Raw genomic sequence first — 18,719 nt, forward strand, 5'->3', positions numbered from 1 at the left:
ATTTTTGAACCCTCCTTGTGTCCTTCTCTGACCCCATTTCTCTCCACCACACCCCCAATATTATGATTAAAAACCCTCTGCTTTTCTGTATTGTTTCACTGCATATGTAATGTATCCCTAAATAAATGATTTATTATTTGAGGTAGGAGTCTAAGACCAAACAAATCCTCCTCTGTGATTCCCCTCTCCCTAGGGACCAGCCACTGAGGTGGGAGGGGCTGAGTCAGAGCTGAGCTCAACCACCTGCTCTAGGGTGATAACACAACTCCAATCAGAGCTGACCAGAGACAGGGACTGAGAGCGCTGGATGTCAGCCACTGGCAGGGGCTCCCTGCAGCTGCCTTCTTCTCTTCTGGGGCTGGAGGAGGACAGATCACTCAGGACAGAACACTCCCCTCCTCCATCTGCCCAGGGCTGGCTAGGAGCTCAGCAGTGCAAGTCAGGACCAAGCAGGACTTTACCACTTTCTGGGTCCCTCAGAGGTGAGGAGTGAGGGGGCTGAGGAGGAGGTGGAAAGTCTCCAGAATGACTACAAAAATCAGCACTTTATTCAACAGGATTCTCAGGGGGTGGGGGCTTCCAGAGGCATTGCACTGTTGAGGCTGGGTGCATCAGCAGGGGATGTGGGGCTGAAAGAAACTATCCAGGACTTGCTGGCCTGAGCTAGGCTTTTTCCATCCGGACAGAGTGGACACCTGGGATCTTTTGGAACCCTGTGCAGAAGCCGAAGGAAGGAGGTACTGAGGGGGCAACAGAGAATCTTCTCCTTCCACCCCTCCCCCCACACGACTGATCTAGCTCAGATTCTAGCCTTATATGGTAAAGCTTCCATCCTGTTACCAGTATCTAACTCTTCGATCAACTCTCTAAAAGGCAGCCTGAGGACTTCCCTGGTGGCACAGTGGTTAAGAATCCGCCTGCCAATGCTGGGGACATGGGTTCGAGCCCTGGTCCGGGAAGATCCCACATGCCGCGGAGCAACTAAGCCTGTGCGCCACAACTACTGAGCCTGCACTCTAGAGCCCATGAGCCACAACTACTGAAGCCCACGCACCTAGAGCCCTAGAGCCCGCGCACCGCAACAGAGTAACCCCCACTTGCCGCAACTAGAGAAAGCCCACACGCAGCAACGAAGACACAACGCAGCCAAAAATAATTAATTAATTAATTTAAAAAGGCAGCCTGAGGCAGTCTTCCTAAGATGCAAAGATGACTCCTCTCTCTACCTAAAATGCTTCAGTGGCCTGGCTTTCACATCCCTGACTGGCCTGGGCAGGCCCTGCTCACCGCTCCAACTAAACCAAATGCTCACAGCTCCTTGAGCGCTGCAGACTGTATCCCACCTTTGCTCACACTACTCTTGGGCCTGGAAAGAACGTCTTTACAGCTGATTCCCCTTCCAAACCTGGAGAAAATAATTCATTTCCAGGACCCAGGTTACCAGCCACTCCTTCCAAGCAGCCATTCCTGATTCTTGCCTCCTAGATAAAAATGATAGCTCCCCACTTCATACCGCACAAAATCTTGTACAAACATTTCACACACCTGTGACACTACTGTCTCCATCATTTGCTCTTGTCCCCTCTCTACCCTGGACCCAGATTGTAAAGTCTGGTCAAGAACTATTTCTCTCGCCCCAGTGAAGTCCGTCATGGAGACTGTTCACCCAAACGTGCATCATCTACCTCACTGAAAACCTGTGGATTTGGTCCTGGAGAGAGATGACTGGGTGAGGGCCAAGACACTCACCTTGCAGGTCCCTGGCTGTTGGCCCTCGTACACACGGAACACCTAGACAAGAAGAGAGGAGGAAAGTGCAGGGCTGGCATCTGACCCCAAAGAGCCTTCAACTTCATACCCCAGCACCTTTGTTTAAAATATGCTTTTTTGTTTGCTTACATAGTAACAGGTTCACTTAGAACATGTAGGAAACACAAAAAGTACAAAGAAGACAACAAAGGTAGTGCCTTTTTCATGGCGGTGGAGACAGCAGCGGTGTGAAACTCCTCCCGGGTCAGCCAGCGAGCTCCAGGTGGTACGATGGTCACCTGGGTCTGTTCTTCCAGGGCCAGACCGTATACTTGATATGTCAGCTTGATGTGAGAGAAGGTGTGGACCACCTGGGGGGAGCGCCAAGAAGCTGAAACAGACCTGTGGATGTGGCCACAGAAGCCATCATTCCTGGCCCCTCCTCTGCTCACTCACCTGTCCCAGGTGCCGAAGGCGGGTGGCCGGGAGGGGCCCAACCCAACTCTGCAGTTCCCGCAGCAGGGCCTTGCGCTGGTGCTGCCCTGAGGGCTCTGCGGTCACAGATGGGAACTCCCACAGTCCTGCCAGCAGACCTGAGAGGGAGGGCAGCCAGGTATCGGTTAGGCCTTAGCTACTGATGCCTCTATTTCTTCCTTGTTGCTCATGCCACCTCCCTGCACTCCCAGGATCGAGGTACCTGAGTTGGGCCTCTGCACCAGCAGAATTCGGGCACCACCAAGGGCCCTGGGCTGCTCCAGAACACAGGTGGCCGAGCACTCCTCCCTGGGGGGCCTGCGGCTGACCTTTCTGGGAAAGTTGGCCACTCCCAGGGTCTGGTCCCAGGGCTCTGTGGGAGGCGCACACAGCTGGCACTGTCCAGTGCTGGGAGCTGGGAACAGAGATCCAAGAGCCCCACTCAGGCCAGGTGGGCTTAGGTGCCAAGCCCAGAGAGCAGGCCTTGGCCCAGCTCTGTAGAATCTTACTCAGACTGTAGAATGAAATGGAATGAGGCGGCCACAGGCAGCTCGACAGTGCAGGGAAGGGCTAGGGCTGGCACTCACCACACTCCTCCACGTCACGACTGCCTGGCGGGCTCCGTGAGGCTGAGAGCTGCTCCCGCTCCACCTGAGAGGCAGAGACAGGGCAGGATGTCACGGGGCAGGGGTCACTCCCTAGGACCCGATTGCCCCTTCCCCAGATGGCTCACCCTCTGGCGTGCCCGGCACAGGCTCTGCACAGGGCACTGGCTGCAGAGCGGGCGCTGTGGGGTGCACACTGTGGCCCCCAGCTCCATGGCTGCTTGATTAAAGTCCCCTGGCCGGGCTGGCTCCACCAGCTGCTGGGCTAGGCTCCTACAAGAAGGGAACGTTGCTGCGAGCCAAAGATCCTTTGGAGACAACTCTCCCAATCTCCCCCATTACTCCAATATCCTACCAGAGCTGCTGGGAAACAAGGGTGCTGCGGGGATCAGCACCAATGGCTCGGACACGGCATAGCACCCGTACTACATTCCCATCCACCACACCGGTTGCCTGGCACAAAGAAGTCCAGGAGTCAGCCTGGTCTGGGAGGAAGGAAGGTGGGCACGCACAATATGGGGGTGGGCTATGGGCTCACCTGGCCAAAGGCAATGGAAGCAATGGCTCTGGCTGTGTACCGGCCCACACCAGGCAGGAGACACTGCAGGGTCTCCGCTGTACGTGGCATGTGGCCCCCTAGCTCCTCTACCACCTGATTGGGATGGTAAGGCTTAAGGTTATAAGATACCTGAGGCCCTGGGGCTCCCACGCCCCCCGCCACCCTCTTACCTTCCGGGCTCCTTCCTGTAGCCGCCGGCCTCGAGAGTAATAGCCCAGGCCAGCCCAGAGCTGGTTTACCTCCTGTGGGTGGGGTCAGAGGTCAGAGGGATCAGAGGTCGGTCCTCAGTAGTCCCCGTTCCCCGACCCTAGGGTGGCTCTCACCTCCAGGGAAGCACTGGCCAGGTCCTGCAGCGTTGGCCACTTCTACAGCCCGAAGGCAGGCAAAAAGAAATGAGGCCAAAGGTGAAGGAGGTGGAAGAAGCCTTCTTTATTCCCACCCCAAAGGAGTCATCTGGGGTCTGGACCATGACCCTCCCCTTCATTCCCTGAAGTCACCTGCATCCATCGGGTATAATAGTCGATCACCGTGGCAACCTGGGTCTGCTGCAGCATGACCTCTGAGACCCACACTGGGGAAGAGGGGTTGGTATGAGGACACTGCTAACCAGCCCTGCTCCTAGCCCACAGACCCAGACCTGAGAGCGTCCAGGCAAAGCAGCCCTGCTCTCAGGAGATGTACTCACCAGCGTATGCCCGCCTGTCCAGGTCCACCTCACCCTCCACCTGCCAATGAAATCCCAGATGGGCAGTTAGTGTGGAGGGGGCTGGGCAGCAGCCTCCCCCACTCCACCGTCCCCGTCCCTCACCCACCTACCTGCCTTCTCCAGGGTAGGTCCCGCTTCTCTCGGTCATACCAGCTCAGCAGGCTCTTCCGGAAGACTGTGACCTCAGCTGTGTCTCTGAATAGATGGTACGGGGAGACAGCGGCCTGCAATCTCACCTCCTCCTGCTGCCTGGCCAGGCCTGCTGGAGCCTCAGAAAACTCAGGGATCGTCCTTGCACAGGCTGTGCACCAGCAATCTGGGGCACTGTGGCCTGGTTTCAGTCTGTTCCACTTAAAGCTTCCCCCACCCCCAAGCCCTTGCTTGAGCTTGGGACCTGGAGTCTCTAGCCCTGGGTAGCCTTAGCCAAGTTTCTGGCCTTCATTTCCCAGGGTGATACCCCTGGCTCCTTTGTCTCTGGGTCATAATGAAAATCCAAGTTTCAGCCAAGCATAATATATACCTGTGCAGGGCCTTCCCATTTACAAAACACTGACAGGTTGATAAACTCATTTGTTCCCTTGAGAGCCAAGTGAGGAAGGAAATGCACAGACTACTACACCATGTCACTGGTAAGAAAGCAGCTATTCAGAGCAATTATCCCAAAGCCACAGAGGAAAGTCAGAATTAGAACCTTAATTAGTTCTTTAATGCCTTGATACATACCATGCTCCCTTCCCAGCCTGAATCTGTCCCCTTTCATGGCCAATTAAACCAGCCCCTGAGTCTCTAAGACCAAGCTCCTCACCGTCAGGTGCAGACGGCTTGGCCTGGCTGCTGCTGAGGGCACGTTTCTCCCTTCCCTCCTGGCTGGATGCCTGCTTCCTGCAACGACTTCGACTTCCCACAGCTGCTCGTGGCTTCCTCATGATTGACTAGAATGGAAAGGCCCAGCCAAAGTAGTCAGTCGCCATGAGGCTGAATCTTAGGGCCCCGCAGAGGGTAAAGCTACCTCCCTCCCCACACCATTCATATAAAGTGTCTAGCTTTTCTCCAAGCACTCCCCAGATGCTCATGGGTTTGCTCTTGGCTGGCTGTGGCACTGAGGTATGACCAGTAGGGCTGAGGTTCTGCAAGTGGCCTCAGAGGGACCAGCATTAGTATAGTCTTGGAGACATAAACAAAATAAGAGGCCAGGGCTGGGCTGAGTCAAGGACCAAAGCCTCCTGTGCGGGAGCACCTGTGTATCCCTGGGAGTACAGGTGTAGGTAGGAGGTTTATCTGCTTAGAGATGTAGCACATTTACACTGAAACAGCCTTTAGTAATCATCTAGTCCAAACCCTCATTCTATGGAAAGGAGAAACTTCTGTGATTATGATTTAAAACATAAAACGCAAAGGGGAAAAAAAAAAAAAAAAAAGGAGAAACCAAGGATCAGAGAGGGGAAAGATTTGCCTGAGAGAAGACGGCAAACTCGGGGGGGCGGGGAGGCGGGGCGGGCACTGAGATGAGCTATTTTTATTCCTGATCTTCTCCTGATTTAGTAGATCATAGCCGCCTATCCATTAGTAATGAATGAGAAAACACATCTGGTTGATCTTCACTCTTTCCTTACTGTTCTGGCTGCCTTTAATCTAATACCTAAAACTAGCTAACAGTTAGTGAGTGTTATATGTCAGACCCTATGCTAAGTGCTTTACCAGATTTCTCAATCTCCTGACAACTCCATGAGGTATGTTCTAGGATTACCTCCATTTCAGTTAAAAGGAAACAGGCTTGTGATTAAGCAACTTTTCGATTCAAACTCCGAAGGTCTGCCTGCAGAGCTTGCACCTGGCTATACTGCAGTCCCTGCTGAGCCTCTGGTTCAAACTCTCTCCTCAAACTTTTTTTTTTTTTTTTTTCTTTTTGCGGTATGCGGGCCTCTCACTGTTGTGGCCTCTCCCGTTGCGGAGCACAGGCTCCGGATGCGCAGGCCCAGCGGCCGTGGCTCACGGGCCCAGCCGCTCCGCGGCATATGGGATCCTCCCAGACCGGGGCACGAACCCGTATCCCCTGCATCGGCAGGCGGACTCTCAACCACTGCGCCACCAGGGAGGCCCCTCTCCTCAAACTTTTTAATTCACACCTCATTTTCATCAAAAGAGTTTTTTGCTTCCTCCTTCTGAGAAAAGAATGAATGAATGTACAAACATACCTCCATCTGCACTTTCCTTGTCCTTTATCCCATTATATGGAGGAATGTTCCCTCCTCCTCCTCCAATCCCTTCCACAAGACCCACCCCCTCCACTTCCTCGCCAAACTTCCTTAACCAAACTCGCTGACTTCCATCATTCATTCTACAATCCGTTCTCTAAAGACTAAAGCAATCTTTTAAGACATGATCATGTCCCTTTTTTACTTAAAACCTTCAATAGCTCCCCATTAACTCATTAAACAAATATTTATGGAGCGGTTTTAGGTCCTTGGAATACTTCAGTAAATAAAACATCAAAGGTTCCTGGAGCTTATACTATTTTTTTTTAAATTTTATTATTTGAAGTCTATAGATGGTTTATTTTATTTTTTGGCCACACTGTGTGGCATGCAGAATCTTAGGTCCCCGACCGGGGATTGAACCCATGTCCCCTGCATTGGGAGCATGGAGTCTTAACCACTGGATCACCAGGGAAGTCCCAGAGCTTATGCTCTAATGGGAAATAAATAATGCATACAATCAGTGAATTATATAGGATGTTAGGTGATAAATACTAGCATAAAGAGGAAAAGTAGAGCAGTGAAGGGGATGAGTGGGTAGGGGTGTGGGAGTGCTGCAATTTTAAAGAAGGTGGTCAAGGTGGGCCTTATTAAAGTGATATTTGACCAATGACTTAAAGCAGTTGAAGGAGTTAGCCATGTGAATGGATACCTGTGGGAAAGGAATCTTAAGAAGCTAGTGCAAAGGCCCTAAGGAGGTTGCCAGGTGTTTGTAGAACAACGAGGAAGCCAGCATGGTTAGAATGGAATGAGGAAGGGGTGAGGAGTTGATGAGGTCAGAGAAGTAAAGAAAGTGGAGAGCCTAGGACTACAAAGTACCTTGTAGGCCACTGGGGAGGGCTTTGGCTGTCACACCCATTGCTCTTAGAAGCCAATCCTCTTAATATGAGCTTTGTAGGCTCCAACAAGCCCCATCCCCCTCGCTCACTACGCAACAGCCATGCTGTCCTGAAATAGTTGGTTCAAAATCCCCAAGTGTCTGTCCTCCTTGAAGCCTCACCCAATCCATTTCCTCTGCTTGGAGAGCTCGTCTATGTTTTACCTAACAGTTACTCATTTTTCAGGTCTTGACTTAAATGTCCAAATCAGATCCCCCCGAGTCTTACCCTCTTGTGTACTTCTCCACTGTTGCTCTTATACCAATTTTAATTCCATATTTATTTGTGATTCTTTGATCAGTGTCTGCTTCCCCCACTTAACTGTAAAACTCCATGAAAGCAAGGACTGGCTATCTTTTGTTGGCTGTTGTGTCACAGAGCCGAGCCAGGCAAATTGTATATAATACTTGTTAAACTAATTTGGGATGGGGTATAGTAAAAGGAGGTTCCCCTTTTTCCAGAATGGGAAAAATCCAAACAATTCAGAATAATGAAAAGACTCGAGAGAAAGGTTGAAGATGGACTGGAAACAGCAAATAATCAAAGAGATAAAGGGTTGAGAGTCCTTGGTGGGAAGCAGAGCCCTTGGGGAAGGGCTAGTCTACGGTAGGGACAACACTCACGGCAGCAGGAATCATGTCCAAAACCCCTCAAGGTCAACTATATCTCCTGATTACTTACAATCTGTCCCTGCCGGAGGTTTAATTCAAATCCTTATTATCACGCGCACGGATTGTTTCAAAAGTGTTCCTGCTAGCCGGTCGCTCTCAACCTCCGCAGCCTCATCTCCTATCTCCGCCCCGGCTTCTTTCACTTCCTGGAACGCCGTGAGCTCTCCACCCTCCCTGGCAGCTTGCCCCTTCCCAAATATCCTTCTTTCCCCTACACTCCCCGTCTTTGTATAACTCCTACGCGTGCTTTAAGCTTAGCTCAGGCAGCGCCACATCCTCTGGAGATCCCCACCCCGGGGCCGAATCGATGAAGACAGGGTAACGCGAAGGCCCACGTTCCCATTGCGTTGTACGCAGAGAAAAAATTACCTCCTGCACGATCTCCAGCGCCCAGCTCCCTGACGAACTCCAAGGGGCGTGGCTCCGGCCAATCCGGGCGGTGAACCGGCCCACGCCAGCCAATAGGCTCCTAGCGCGCGCCAGGCTGGCTCCACCGCGCCAGACCCGGGAGGTCTGAACGGAAGTCCGACCAGACGGCGACTCCGGGGGCGAAGCCCCGCCCCGTCCCCGACTGCGGGAGCGGAGTGAGGAGACGAAGAGGAAGTCCCGCGGCGCACTGACTATACAAGCGAGGGACCTTGGTGTCATGGCCGCCGACGGTGACGATGGCGCAGTCTCAGCTCCAGCCGTCTCTGACGGTGAGTGGCTTCCCAGGGGCCGCTTTAAAAGCCTGTGCGCTCCGGGGCAGGGGAGGGTCTCGGGCTCGTAGTTCTAAGAAACCGATCTCAAGGTTCAGAGGACTGGCGCCTTCTTTCTGAACCAGTCACGAGGAGACTACAAGTCCCGGTGAGCACTGCGGTTCCGCCAGCAAAAGCCTGGAGTCTTGGGTGCAGGGCATGTGGGGGCATGTCGGGAGATGTAGTCTGAAGCTCATGGCTCTGTTAAGATGGGGAGGTTGGGAGTTGTGGTCCACAGGAAGTGGGACGGATTGGCGCGTTATTTATCAGGCTCTGGGGCATACTGGCTACTGCCGCTGCTTGTGGCCATGAACGGTAGTATAGAGCCTTTGGGATATTAAAGGGGCCGAAGTCCTCAAGCCTTGCAAAATATTTCCTGCAGGATGTGAGGAAAAGGAACCTCACAGATCATCTAGTCCTACCTTCCTCTTTTACAGGTTTTGATGCTGAGGGGGAAGAAATTTTCCCAGTCTCACATAAGCCACTGGAAGACCCAGGCTTTCTCTCCCCAAATTCAGGACACTGTTCACTCCAAGGCCTGTGTATAGAGCATATGTGATAACGCTTGAGGAGAAAGCTGCCATTTCTTACCTTGAGGGAAACTGCCCCTGCCCCCAGCCATGGCCTAGCTTGGTATCTTTTCTCTTCGGCCCTTGCTTGAGCATTAACATCCATCACCCTCCTTATCCCCAGGTGGTGCCAGCCAAAGCACAAAATCTGGAGAGGAGCTAGTAGTCCAGGTTCCCGTGGTGGATGTGCAAAGTGACAACTTCAAGGGGATGTGGCCATCCCTCCTGCTGGCCATAAAGACGGCTAGCTTTGTGGCTGTGGACACGGTGAGATTGGGAGTTGGGAGAGCAGGTGGTTGTGAAAGGGCTGGTACTGTGGACCTAACACAACTCTCCCTTTACTGCCCCATAGGAACTGAGTGGGCTTGGGGACAGGAAGAGTTTGCTGAACCAGTAAGTATAAGCCCTGATCTCTTTAGTCCTAGCCTTGGCAGGAGGGGCAGACCTCAACCCTGTAGTGGAGGTCACAGTCCTGGGTGGTTTGGGTCTTTCATGAAGCTAACTCCCAGCCACCCCCAACCCCAACCCCAAGGTGCATCGAGGAACGTTACAAGGCCGTGTGTCATGCTGCCAGGACCCGTTCTATCCTCTCCCTGGGCCTCGCCTGCTTCAAGCAGCAGCCAGACAAGGTATGGGCTGATCTCACCTGCATCCCGGGTCTGTGGCTGGGGGGAGGAGGGTTGAGATCCTGGGGAACATCAGCTATGAGGTTTTTTTCTCCCAAGGCTGAATGTAGCAGAATCTCTTCCTCTCCCAGGGTGAACACTCATACCTGGCCCAGGTGTTCAATCTGACCCTGCTGTGCATGGAAGAGTATGTCATAGAACCAAAGTCTGTGCAGTTCCTGGTGCAGCATGGCTTCAACTTCAACCGGCAGTACGCCCAGGGTATCCCCTACCACAAGGGCAATGACAAGGTAGGCCTCCAGCCTAGAGACTGCCCCTTCTGTGACTTCATTTCTTACTACTCTAGGCTGGGTGCATGGGGAGGATCTGCTTCTTAGGGAGTATGGGGGATCATTAGTGACAGAGCTGGGGAAACAAGGCTGTTACACTGGTGAATAGCATTGAATTAGGTGAAAGCAAGGGAGAGCTTTCCAGGTGAGGGAGCCTGGGATAAGTGTCCTGCAAGGCTCCCTCCCTAGGGGACTCTGTCCTTCCTGATGACCCCTTTCTTTCCACCCAGGGTGATGAGAGCCAGAGCCAATCAGTGAGGACACTGTTCCTGGAGCTAATCCGGGCCCGCCGGCCCCTGGTACTACACAACGGTCTTATAGACTTGGTGTTCCTGTACCAGAACTTCTATGCACACCTGCCTGAGAGCTTGGGAACCTTTACTGCTGACCTATGTGAAATGTTCCCAGCTGGCATTTATGACACCAAATATGCTGCTGAGTTTCACGCCCGCTTCGTGGCGTCCTACCTAGAATATGCCTTCCGGAAATGGTGAGGAACTGGTTGAGAGAATGGGGTGGGGCCTGGTATAAGCTTGACTATTTCATTCACTTAAGATATTTAGTGAGCACCTGTCATGTGCCAGGCACTGTTCTAGGTGCTGGGGGTTCAGCAGTGAACAAAACAGACAGAAACCTCTACTCTCATGGAGCTTATATGCTAGCGGGCCAATACCCTCTTGCGATGTTACAGTGAACGGGAAAATGGGAAGCAGCGGGCAGCTGGCAGCCCACACCTCACCCTGGAGTTCTGCAGCTATCCTTCTAGCATGAGGGCCCATATTGACTACCGCTGCTGCATGCCCCCTGCAACCTACCGTATTCATTCCACCAGCATCTGTGACAACTTCTCGGTGAGAGCACCTGCCCATTTCCTGGGGGAGGGACGTTTGATGCCTGGAACCCCTCTCTAAGCTTTTTTCCTACCTCTAGGCCTATGGCTGGTGCCCCCTGGGACCACAGTGTCCTCGGTCCCATGATATTGACCTTATCATTGACACTGATGAAGCTGTGGTGGAGGACAAGAGGCGACGGCGACGACGTAGGGAGAAACGGCGGAGGTCTTTGTTGGGCCTGCCTGAGAAACAGACTTCTGGGGAAACTGAGGATGGTCCTCCCACCAAGCAGGTCTGTAGGGTTGGCCTCAAGCCTGAGGAAACTGAGCAGGAGGCGGCTGAGGATGAGACTGGGAACCAACCTGGCTCTGAGCAAGGTCACAAAAATGACTTGGAGATGGAGCAGAGAGCAGCAAGGCCTGACCCAGCTGACATGGCCAGCTCGGAAGCTCCAGAGAGTCAAGTCAATCCTAACCCAGTGCCTGGGGATGGGTTGCATCGGGCTGGTTTCGACGCCTTTATGACAGGTTACGTGATGGCCTACGTGGGAGTGGGCCAAGGACCCCAGCCCTGTAACTCTGAACCATGGCTACCTGAATGCCACAACAAGGTATACCTGAGTGGCAAAGCTGTCCCCCTCACAGTGGCTAAGAGCCAGTTCTCCCGTTCTTCCAAAGCCCACAACCAGAAGATGAAGCTGGCTTGGGGCAGCAGCTGACCCAACTTCTACCCAGCACTCAGGGCCCAGGAAGAGAAGCTGAGGGTGGAACAGAGGGGTCTGGATCCCTCTAGCCGGTGAGTGTCCTACTCCCAACTACTAGGGGGCGGGGACAGGGTCCTGGCAGAGATACTGCTGCATCACTCCTGGACCTTTGCCTTTACCCCAGAGAATGAGGAACAAGGATACAAGTAAGAAGGCTGACCAGCACCTGTAACACAGACTTTATTCATTTTTAAATCTCAGTGTCCTGGGAAAGTTTAAAAAAAAAAAATCAACAGAAACAAGATATGAAAATATTTGACCAGCTTCATCTTTGGTTATTTCTTATTGCGGCTCTATAAGGACAGACTCTTCCCATAGCTCCAGCTGTAGCAGAAAGGGAAGAAATCAGTCCACGTATAAACCATTTAACCAACTGGGTGTATCACGTGTTGACAAATACATTGAGCAGGCCCTAGGGCCTACAAAACCAGCCCTACTCCCAACACAAAGTTGAAAGTTTTATAGGGCGGAACATTAAGACTCCTTCATAAATATGAAAATAGATTAATCAACTGGAAAAGATCTTTGAATAGGTTAGCTGAGAGCCATGACCACCACTCTGCCTTGCCCTCCCCTTGCATAGAAATGTAGTGACGTGGTCTGACCGTGCAGTAAGTGCAAACAGCAATTATTCAAGTGTCTTAAACATTCTGGCAAGAAGCACCCCAGTCTTCAGGTCTGAGAAATAGCCATGCCCTTTATGGTCTCCTGGTCAGCTCCAGGTTCCATCCATTTTAGCTTATATGCCCCAGGAAAGGAAAGGAGACAGACCTGGGATAGGAGAAGAACCTGGGGTAATAGCTGCCTGCCAGTGCACACTAGAACTAGGAGTCCTCTGGTCCTGTCTGGGGAAGTCTGGGTGGGGGCCAGAGCTCCTTGCTGGGTTTCAGAGGCTTGGTATTAGCTGTTTGCCCTAACTAGGAAGGCGTCTCACTGCTGCCTCACCTCATACACAGCCATTGGGCACTGGGAACCCCAAAGCTGAGCCTGGCTTGGCTTAGCCTGCCTGCTCTGTGGGCCCCAGGGAAGAGTCAAGGCTCTGCAGCAAGGGGGCCCTGTGGCTTCAGCTGAAGGTCCATCCCCAAGGTGAGGTGGGGATTAACGCCCCTTACCCATCCTGCTCTCCCTGGGTTTTCAGGCCTATGCCTGAGACAGAAGAGGGGACTGGAGCCAAGTCTCTTGGCCTTTCTTCTACCTCCATCTCCTCAGGGGCACCTGCAAGGCATGGACTGGCCCCCTGAGACCTGGGCCCAAAACCGTTTTCTTCCTGGGGACTGGAGCAGTCCATGGCTTCATGGGCTGGAGCAGCTGGTAGGGCAGATGCTCGGAATGGTGGGATCTCCCTTACTCTATACTTGTGACTACTGAGGCGTGGTAGGGGCCCATCAGATAGTGATTCTTCTCGGCCCATAAACGGACAAGCCTCTTGATCCAAGAACTCTGGTGAACTAGGCAAAGAACGCCACCGGCGAAGAGGTGGGGCGAGGGGCTCCTGCCAATCAGCCATGGGCATAGTTCCAGGCCCTGGTGCATCCAGGTCAAATACCAGGGAGATGACAGACTTGCTGGGCAGGTCAAAGAACTTGACCTTGCCACCTTTGAGGTCCTGGCGAGCACTGAAAGGGTTGATTTTGGGGGCTCGGGCAGCATCACCTCGTTGTGGCTGGTAGTAGGGATCCAAGACATTCACTGTACGTGGGGGCTTACTGGAGAAGATGTCTGACTGGCTTCGAGACAGCCAGATAGTACGTCTTGGGCGTGGGGACTTGGGAGGGATCTTGTCATCCAGTAAGCTCAGTCGCTTCACCCCAGGTCCTTTCTCCAAGAGTCCTGAAGAATAGTGAGTCAAGTCAGGGTTACTCTCACTAGTCATAAAAAATAGAAGCAGCACTTCCTACCACAAAGTGTCACCACTCAGGAAAGCAAAGTAGGTTCTGTTGTCCCCATTGCACCAATGAGAAAACAGACTCAGAAGGGAGGCAATATGCCAGCCCACAGCTCCAGGACTTTTTCAGTCATCCCCTGCTCCTTTGCCTTTCTTCTGGACATGGGATCCTGTAATCACAGCCCCAGAGGGAAATCCCCCTCCCCCCACCATCCTAATATCCTCCCTTGGGGTCAGGTTGGACACTCTGGTTTAATCTCTTACCTTTGGCTGTGGACTGCAGCTTCCTGTCCCTCTCCAGCTCCTCCTCCTGTAGGCGGCTCAGAATTTCCTCCAAGATCTTCCCAATCTCCACAAAGGATGGGCGCAGTTTGGGGTCCATCTGTAGTCATCCACACCAGCCATTAGCCCTGCCCTCCCATCTTCCATCCCAAGGATGGCATTTGAGTCAGTCTGGCATCTTTTAAGATTCAGATGTGCATCTAAGAGATCTTTTCTGAAGGCCCCAGACCACAAGAGTGAGTCCCAAAATTAAGGTCAGGGAAGATGCTATTGTCTAATACCCTCCCCTATCTCAGCAACCTTTCTGTATATGTCTTATCCCCTTGTTTGGCAGAGAACCCTCCAAAAGTGTATGTTCACATTGGTTGGTTCTATTCTTTGTTGAGTTCTGCAGCTAACATGTTTCTGGAAGCTACCTGGACAAGGCCCAGCTACCCCCTTAGTCATAACAGGTAGGTCCAACCCCAGAGCTATATAAAATAAAGGCTAACAAGAGCTTTTCTCACGGGTCTTGGACCAGCTGGACACACAGTCCAACTAAAACCGGACTGGAGCTCCATCAACATCTAAGGCAAGGGATGGTAGGTCTACACTACAAGCTGAGGACAGGATAATACAAAGCAATTCTCCTTTCCTTGGTCCAAGGCTCTGGACCAGAGTCTGGCAGGACTAAAGGAGGGAATGTGGGCACTGTCACTCATCAGTGAAAAACAGGTCCCTGTGAGGCTAATTAGCAGCCTCTCCCTAAAGTCCCAACCAGGTGAACAGGGTTCAGCCAGCCCCAACCAAAGCCAGGAGGAAAAAGATACTCACATTACAACAGTTGAAGGTGAGCTGCAGAAAGTCTGGGGGACAGTCTCCCACCATGTGCTGGAAAGCGTCATAGTCCAGCCCGAAATTCTGTGGATGGGTATGGTGGGGAAGGACCAGGGGACATTGGTAGCCAGGTCATTAATCCCTCCACCCATCCTGGCCTGCTCAGGAGAGTCTGGGAACTGCCCCAGAGAAGTAACCACAGACTAAGTTCCAGCAACTCCACCCAAGAAAAAAACAATTCCATGGCCTCAAAAGCAGCCCCATCCCAGTGGCACTGATCCCCATCCTGGAGCTCACCTCTGTTCGGGGAAGATAGTCTGGATCAGCCTGTATGCGGGCGATGATCTCACAGAGGATGATACCATAAGAGAACACGTCCGCCTGGTGGGAAGTGAGATCTCAGTTTCCCTCTCAATGGGGTGAGAGGTGGGGTTTCTGCCCCTCATGTCCACTAGCCCAGGCCTGGGCCCTATTGTCCATATTTCATTCAATTCATTCACTAGGCAGCTGACAGGTACCAGCCCCGTTTCTGGCACGAAGGATGTAGATCCTCACCCCATACATGAAGTGTGACTCAGGACACTTTCTGCTAAGAATGGATTCTACAGAGAACCAGACCTTGGGGTCCCCAGACTCACCTTTTCATTGTAGGGCTCATCTCGGAGAACCTCGGGTGCCATCCAGAAGGGTGAGCCCACCACAGCCAGCTTCTCACTCCCCATGCTGTGGGGTGAGATTACATGGAAAATGAGCTTGCTGCTGGCAGGTGCAATGAGATATCTGACCACTGGGAATTCCTCTCCCCCAAGGATGGGCACACACTAGAATTGACTGAATTTAGGGAGCTGAGGTTGGGCTGTGACCAAGTCCTGGCCGCTGAGGAGGAAGCTGGACTCTTCCCTTTGCCTCAGTCCCTTCTGTGACCCCAGCACCCATTAAGGCTACCCACCTGACATCAGGGATCTTCTCAGCCAGGCCAAAGTCACCTACCACTGCAGAGTAACCATTCTCATCCCTCTTTATCAGGCAGTTCTAGGGTTCCCAAAAAAGAAGACAATGTGGCTCAGAAGTGGGACCAGCCAGCCATAGACTTTACCACCACCCCTCCCTGCCACAGGGCACCTTGTCCTCTGCTCCTTGGTGAAACCACACTCTTGGGCTGACCCCCGTGGTCAGACTTGAGGGCTCTGATAGCCATGTGAGATAAGTTAGGCCTGGATCTTTGGTGGCTGCCCTAGGATTATATCATGCTCCAAACAAATATTTATCTTACTTTCTATGTGCTAGGCATGGTTCTAAGTGTCAGAGATACCTCAATGAACAGATGAACAGAAACCCTTGTCCTCTTGGAGCTTACAATCTAGTGGAGGAAGACAGGCTATCATCAGGCCCCTGGCCTCCCTTCATCCTTCCCTCAGAACATAGAGACCCAAGGCCATGTCTGATCTTGCCAAGTAATGTAAGCACAGGACAAGTGCCCAAGCCTACACCAACTTTCACCGCCCACAAGATTACAACCAACCTCTTCTCTGGCGTTAAAATTCCATGATCTCTGGGACTTCCCTGGTGGTGCAGTGGTTAAGAATCTGGCTGCCAATGCAGGGGACACAGGTTCGATCCCTGGTCCGGGAAGATCCCAAATGCCGTGGAGCAACTAAGCCCGTGAGCCACAACTACTGAGCCCACGTGCTGCAACTACTGAAGCCCACGGACCTAGAGCCCGTGCTCCGCAACAAGAGAAGCCACCGCAATGAGAAGCCCGTGCACCACAACGAAGAGTAGCCCCTGCTCACCGCAACTAGAGAAAGCCCGTGCACAGCAACGAAGACCCAACGCAGCCAAAGAAAAAAATTCCATGATCTGGCTCTAACCAACCAGCTACTAACCTCCCCGTGCTGCCCCTATGTATACATCTTCATCCAAACTTGTAACAGACAAGCTTGATTTGGGAAGCCTGAACAGCCCCTTCAAACCTTTGCCTTTGCTTATACTGTTCCCTTCCATTTGGAATGTTCTTCCAATTCTTTTCACCTCAGAAAATTTTGTGTGTTTTAAGACAAGCTTACCTTTCCAGTCCTGACCTCTCCAGCTCTTACCTTCATCTCTCTCTCATCTCAACTCCTTTAACCCCTCTGTGTCACTCCCTCTTACAGCCTAGCAGAGGCCATCAGCTCCTCAGGAGCAAGTTCAGGTTTGGGCCTTCCTTCCTCACAGTATTCAATTCATGAGAGAGGCTCAGGACAAGCTCACTGAACAAATGCTGCTGTCTCCAGAGAAAGGATGACCCAAGTGACTTGAAAATAAACACAAAGCAGCAACAAACTCTCCCCAAATAGCTGCGTTCAAAATGGCACTACACCACTCTGGCTCAGGAGGCAACTCACTCCGCCCACCTTCCTCCAGAGGCAGCACGGAGCAGGGATCCTTGGCTCCCAGGGACATTTCTGGGGCCAGCAAGGCCCTATATCACCAAACCAGCCCTCCCTCTTCCTTGCCTTGGCGTCCAGTTGCCAAGGCATTGCCAAGTCACCTGCTTACTCCACATCAGGTACAAATTAGTCCCTTACTCTGGCTTTGAAGTGATCACACTATTCTCTCTTTCCCTGAGTTGGAAGGGAAATGTGATTTCATGTAATGTGATTTCATTACATCCTCTCCTACCCTTGATTCCTGGCAGACATAAGTGTCTATGGCTTCTAAGCAGGACCGTCCTTGTGCTTGTCCTGGCTTTGGCCCTCCCATCAGTCCACTGGCTCAGCACTCCGCCACCCCCTACCCCAGCTCCCTGACTTTACTGTCTGCGAGAAGACGGGCTCTAGGCCAGCTTGTCTATTAGACAGCCAAAGCCTAGGCTATTGGGCACTGGCTTGTGAGGCAGTGGCACCTCAGATCTGTCACTTCTTTTTTCCCCTCCTCCTCCTCTTTCACCAGCAACTCAGGTTCCTGTCTCCAAGGCTCAGTCTGAAGTCCTATTTACTATTTGCTTTATAGCCCTCAGAAACAACCTCGTTAAATTCAGCTTAGATTCAGCAAGTAAGGAACAGAACAGGACCACAGTATACTGCCCTTGTCAAAGCTGTTCAGTTTCTGCCCCATCTTCGCATTCATGGAGACCTCTTGTTCCCTCATTGTAAACCACCCATCCAGAAGGAAGTGACTTCATAGTAGCTTCTCTGAGCAGCTAAGAAATGACTACGGCAGGGATGATCAGGGCCCTACAACATGGGGCAAGCCTGCCTAGCCCGGTCTGCCTCTGGTCTGGAGTGTGACCACTGCCTCTCTTAAAGCTTCTCCACAGCCAACAGCTGGGCATTAGAGCCAAAGACAGAGATGGGATACTGAAAACCAAAAGAGCAAACTTTAGGAGTCTGTATCTGAGGCAAGAAGGAAAATGGAGAGCAACTCTGACCAGGATCAGTTCCTATAGGGTTTTTCAATAAACTCCCGAGCCTGCCCTTAGTGGGGTCTAGGCTAGTGAAGTTTGGCTGGCAACACTTGCTGTTTTTAGTTCCTTATCTCCCATTCCTTCCTCACTGGCTTCTGCTGGAAGTGTTCTCACTGAGGATCCCCATGAGTTCTGTGGCATTAAGCTCAGTAGACAAAATCAGTCCTTATATTACTTGATCTTGCTGCTGTTGACATTGCTGATTATTTTCTTCAGCATTTTTACATATGATTCAAGAATCATATTAGAACTGGGCATGCAGAGACTAAGCCGTTGCGGTCCTGGAGCTAACAGACTAGCCATTAGAGGCTAGTTACAGGCTATTCTTGTTCCTTTTGATTCTTCTTTCCTGACTTCTGTGACACTATGGATTTCCTTCTCCACCTTTACACACTCCAATGCAGGCCCTAACCCACGAGGATGATGGTCTCAGGGTTCTATCTTGGGCCTACAGCTTGTGCTCTATTGTGGAGGCTATTCCACATTCCTTTTCTAATTACCACCTCCGTGCTGATGACTCCCAAATGTATATCCTCA

At 52.1% G+C, this 18,719-nt stretch overlaps 3 protein-coding genes across 6 annotated transcripts in view; 1 reads left to right on the plus strand and 2 right to left on the minus strand.

Moving 5' to 3' along the window:
• Window positions 1–526: 526 nt before the first annotated feature.
• On the minus strand, window positions 527–8,545 carry MUTYH (mutY DNA glycosylase; the record flags this gene model as incomplete). Its single annotated transcript, XM_082613343.1, is given in 17 exon segments — window positions 527–619; window positions 621–713; window positions 1,750–1,791; window positions 1,968–2,120; window positions 2,206–2,342; window positions 2,447–2,638; window positions 2,811–2,874; window positions 2,957–3,101; window positions 3,184–3,281; window positions 3,367–3,480; window positions 3,558–3,629; window positions 3,711–3,752; window positions 3,885–3,958; window positions 4,073–4,112; window positions 4,204–4,352; window positions 4,899–5,025; window positions 8,267–8,545. Coding segments are annotated over 17 exon segments (1,878 nt in total). The 3' UTR covers window positions 527–562.
• TOE1 (target of EGR1, exonuclease) lies at window positions 8,477–12,008 on the plus strand. The gene is made up of 8 exons (XM_082613355.1): window positions 8,477–8,595; window positions 9,328–9,470; window positions 9,556–9,596; window positions 9,736–9,832; window positions 9,961–10,119; window positions 10,389–10,648; window positions 10,850–11,009; window positions 11,089–12,008. The coding sequence occupies exons 1-8, from the start codon at window positions 8,544–8,546 to the stop codon at window positions 11,707–11,709; spliced, it is 1,533 nt and encodes a 510-aa protein (XP_082469481.1). The 5' UTR covers window positions 8,477–8,543; the 3' UTR covers window positions 11,710–12,008.
• The window catches only part of TESK2 (testis associated actin remodelling kinase 2), a 135,223-nt gene continuing 128,421 nt past the window's right edge, over window positions 11,918–18,719 (minus strand). For all 4 annotated transcript variants that reach the window (XM_082613345.1, XM_082613344.1, XM_082613346.1 and 1 more), the window contains 6 exons: window positions 15,687–15,769; window positions 15,376–15,460; window positions 15,035–15,118; window positions 14,735–14,821; window positions 13,904–14,021; window positions 11,918–13,584 (listed from right to left, as the gene is read on the minus strand). In XM_082613345.1, the coding sequence (XP_082469471.1) occupies window positions 12,863–13,584; window positions 13,904–14,021; window positions 14,735–14,821; window positions 15,035–15,118; window positions 15,376–15,460; window positions 15,687–15,769 (1,179 nt within the window). In that variant the 3' untranslated portion in view covers window positions 11,918–12,862. The remainder of the gene's footprint in view (window positions 13,585–13,903; window positions 14,022–14,734; window positions 14,822–15,034; window positions 15,119–15,375; window positions 15,461–15,686; window positions 15,770–18,719) is intronic.

Source organism: Mesoplodon mirus (genome assembly GCF_964341445.2).
Source record: "Mesoplodon mirus genome assembly, chromosome: 3".
Classification (NCBI taxonomy): domain Eukaryota; kingdom Metazoa; phylum Chordata; class Mammalia; order Artiodactyla; family Ziphiidae; genus Mesoplodon; species Mesoplodon mirus.

Coding starts and splice junctions, on each gene's coding strand:
- TOE1 (XM_082613355.1), top strand. CDS start 8,544: ATGGCCGCCGACGGTGACGATGGCGCAGTCTCAGCTCCAGCCGTCTCT. Junction 8,596..9,327: donor AGCTCCAGCCGTCTCTGACG/GTGAGTGGCTTC, acceptor CCTTATCCCCAG/GTGGTGCCAGCCAAAGCACA. Junction 11,010..11,088: donor GCATCTGTGACAACTTCTCG/GTGAGAGCACCT, acceptor TCCTACCTCTAG/GCCTATGGCTGGTGCCCCCT.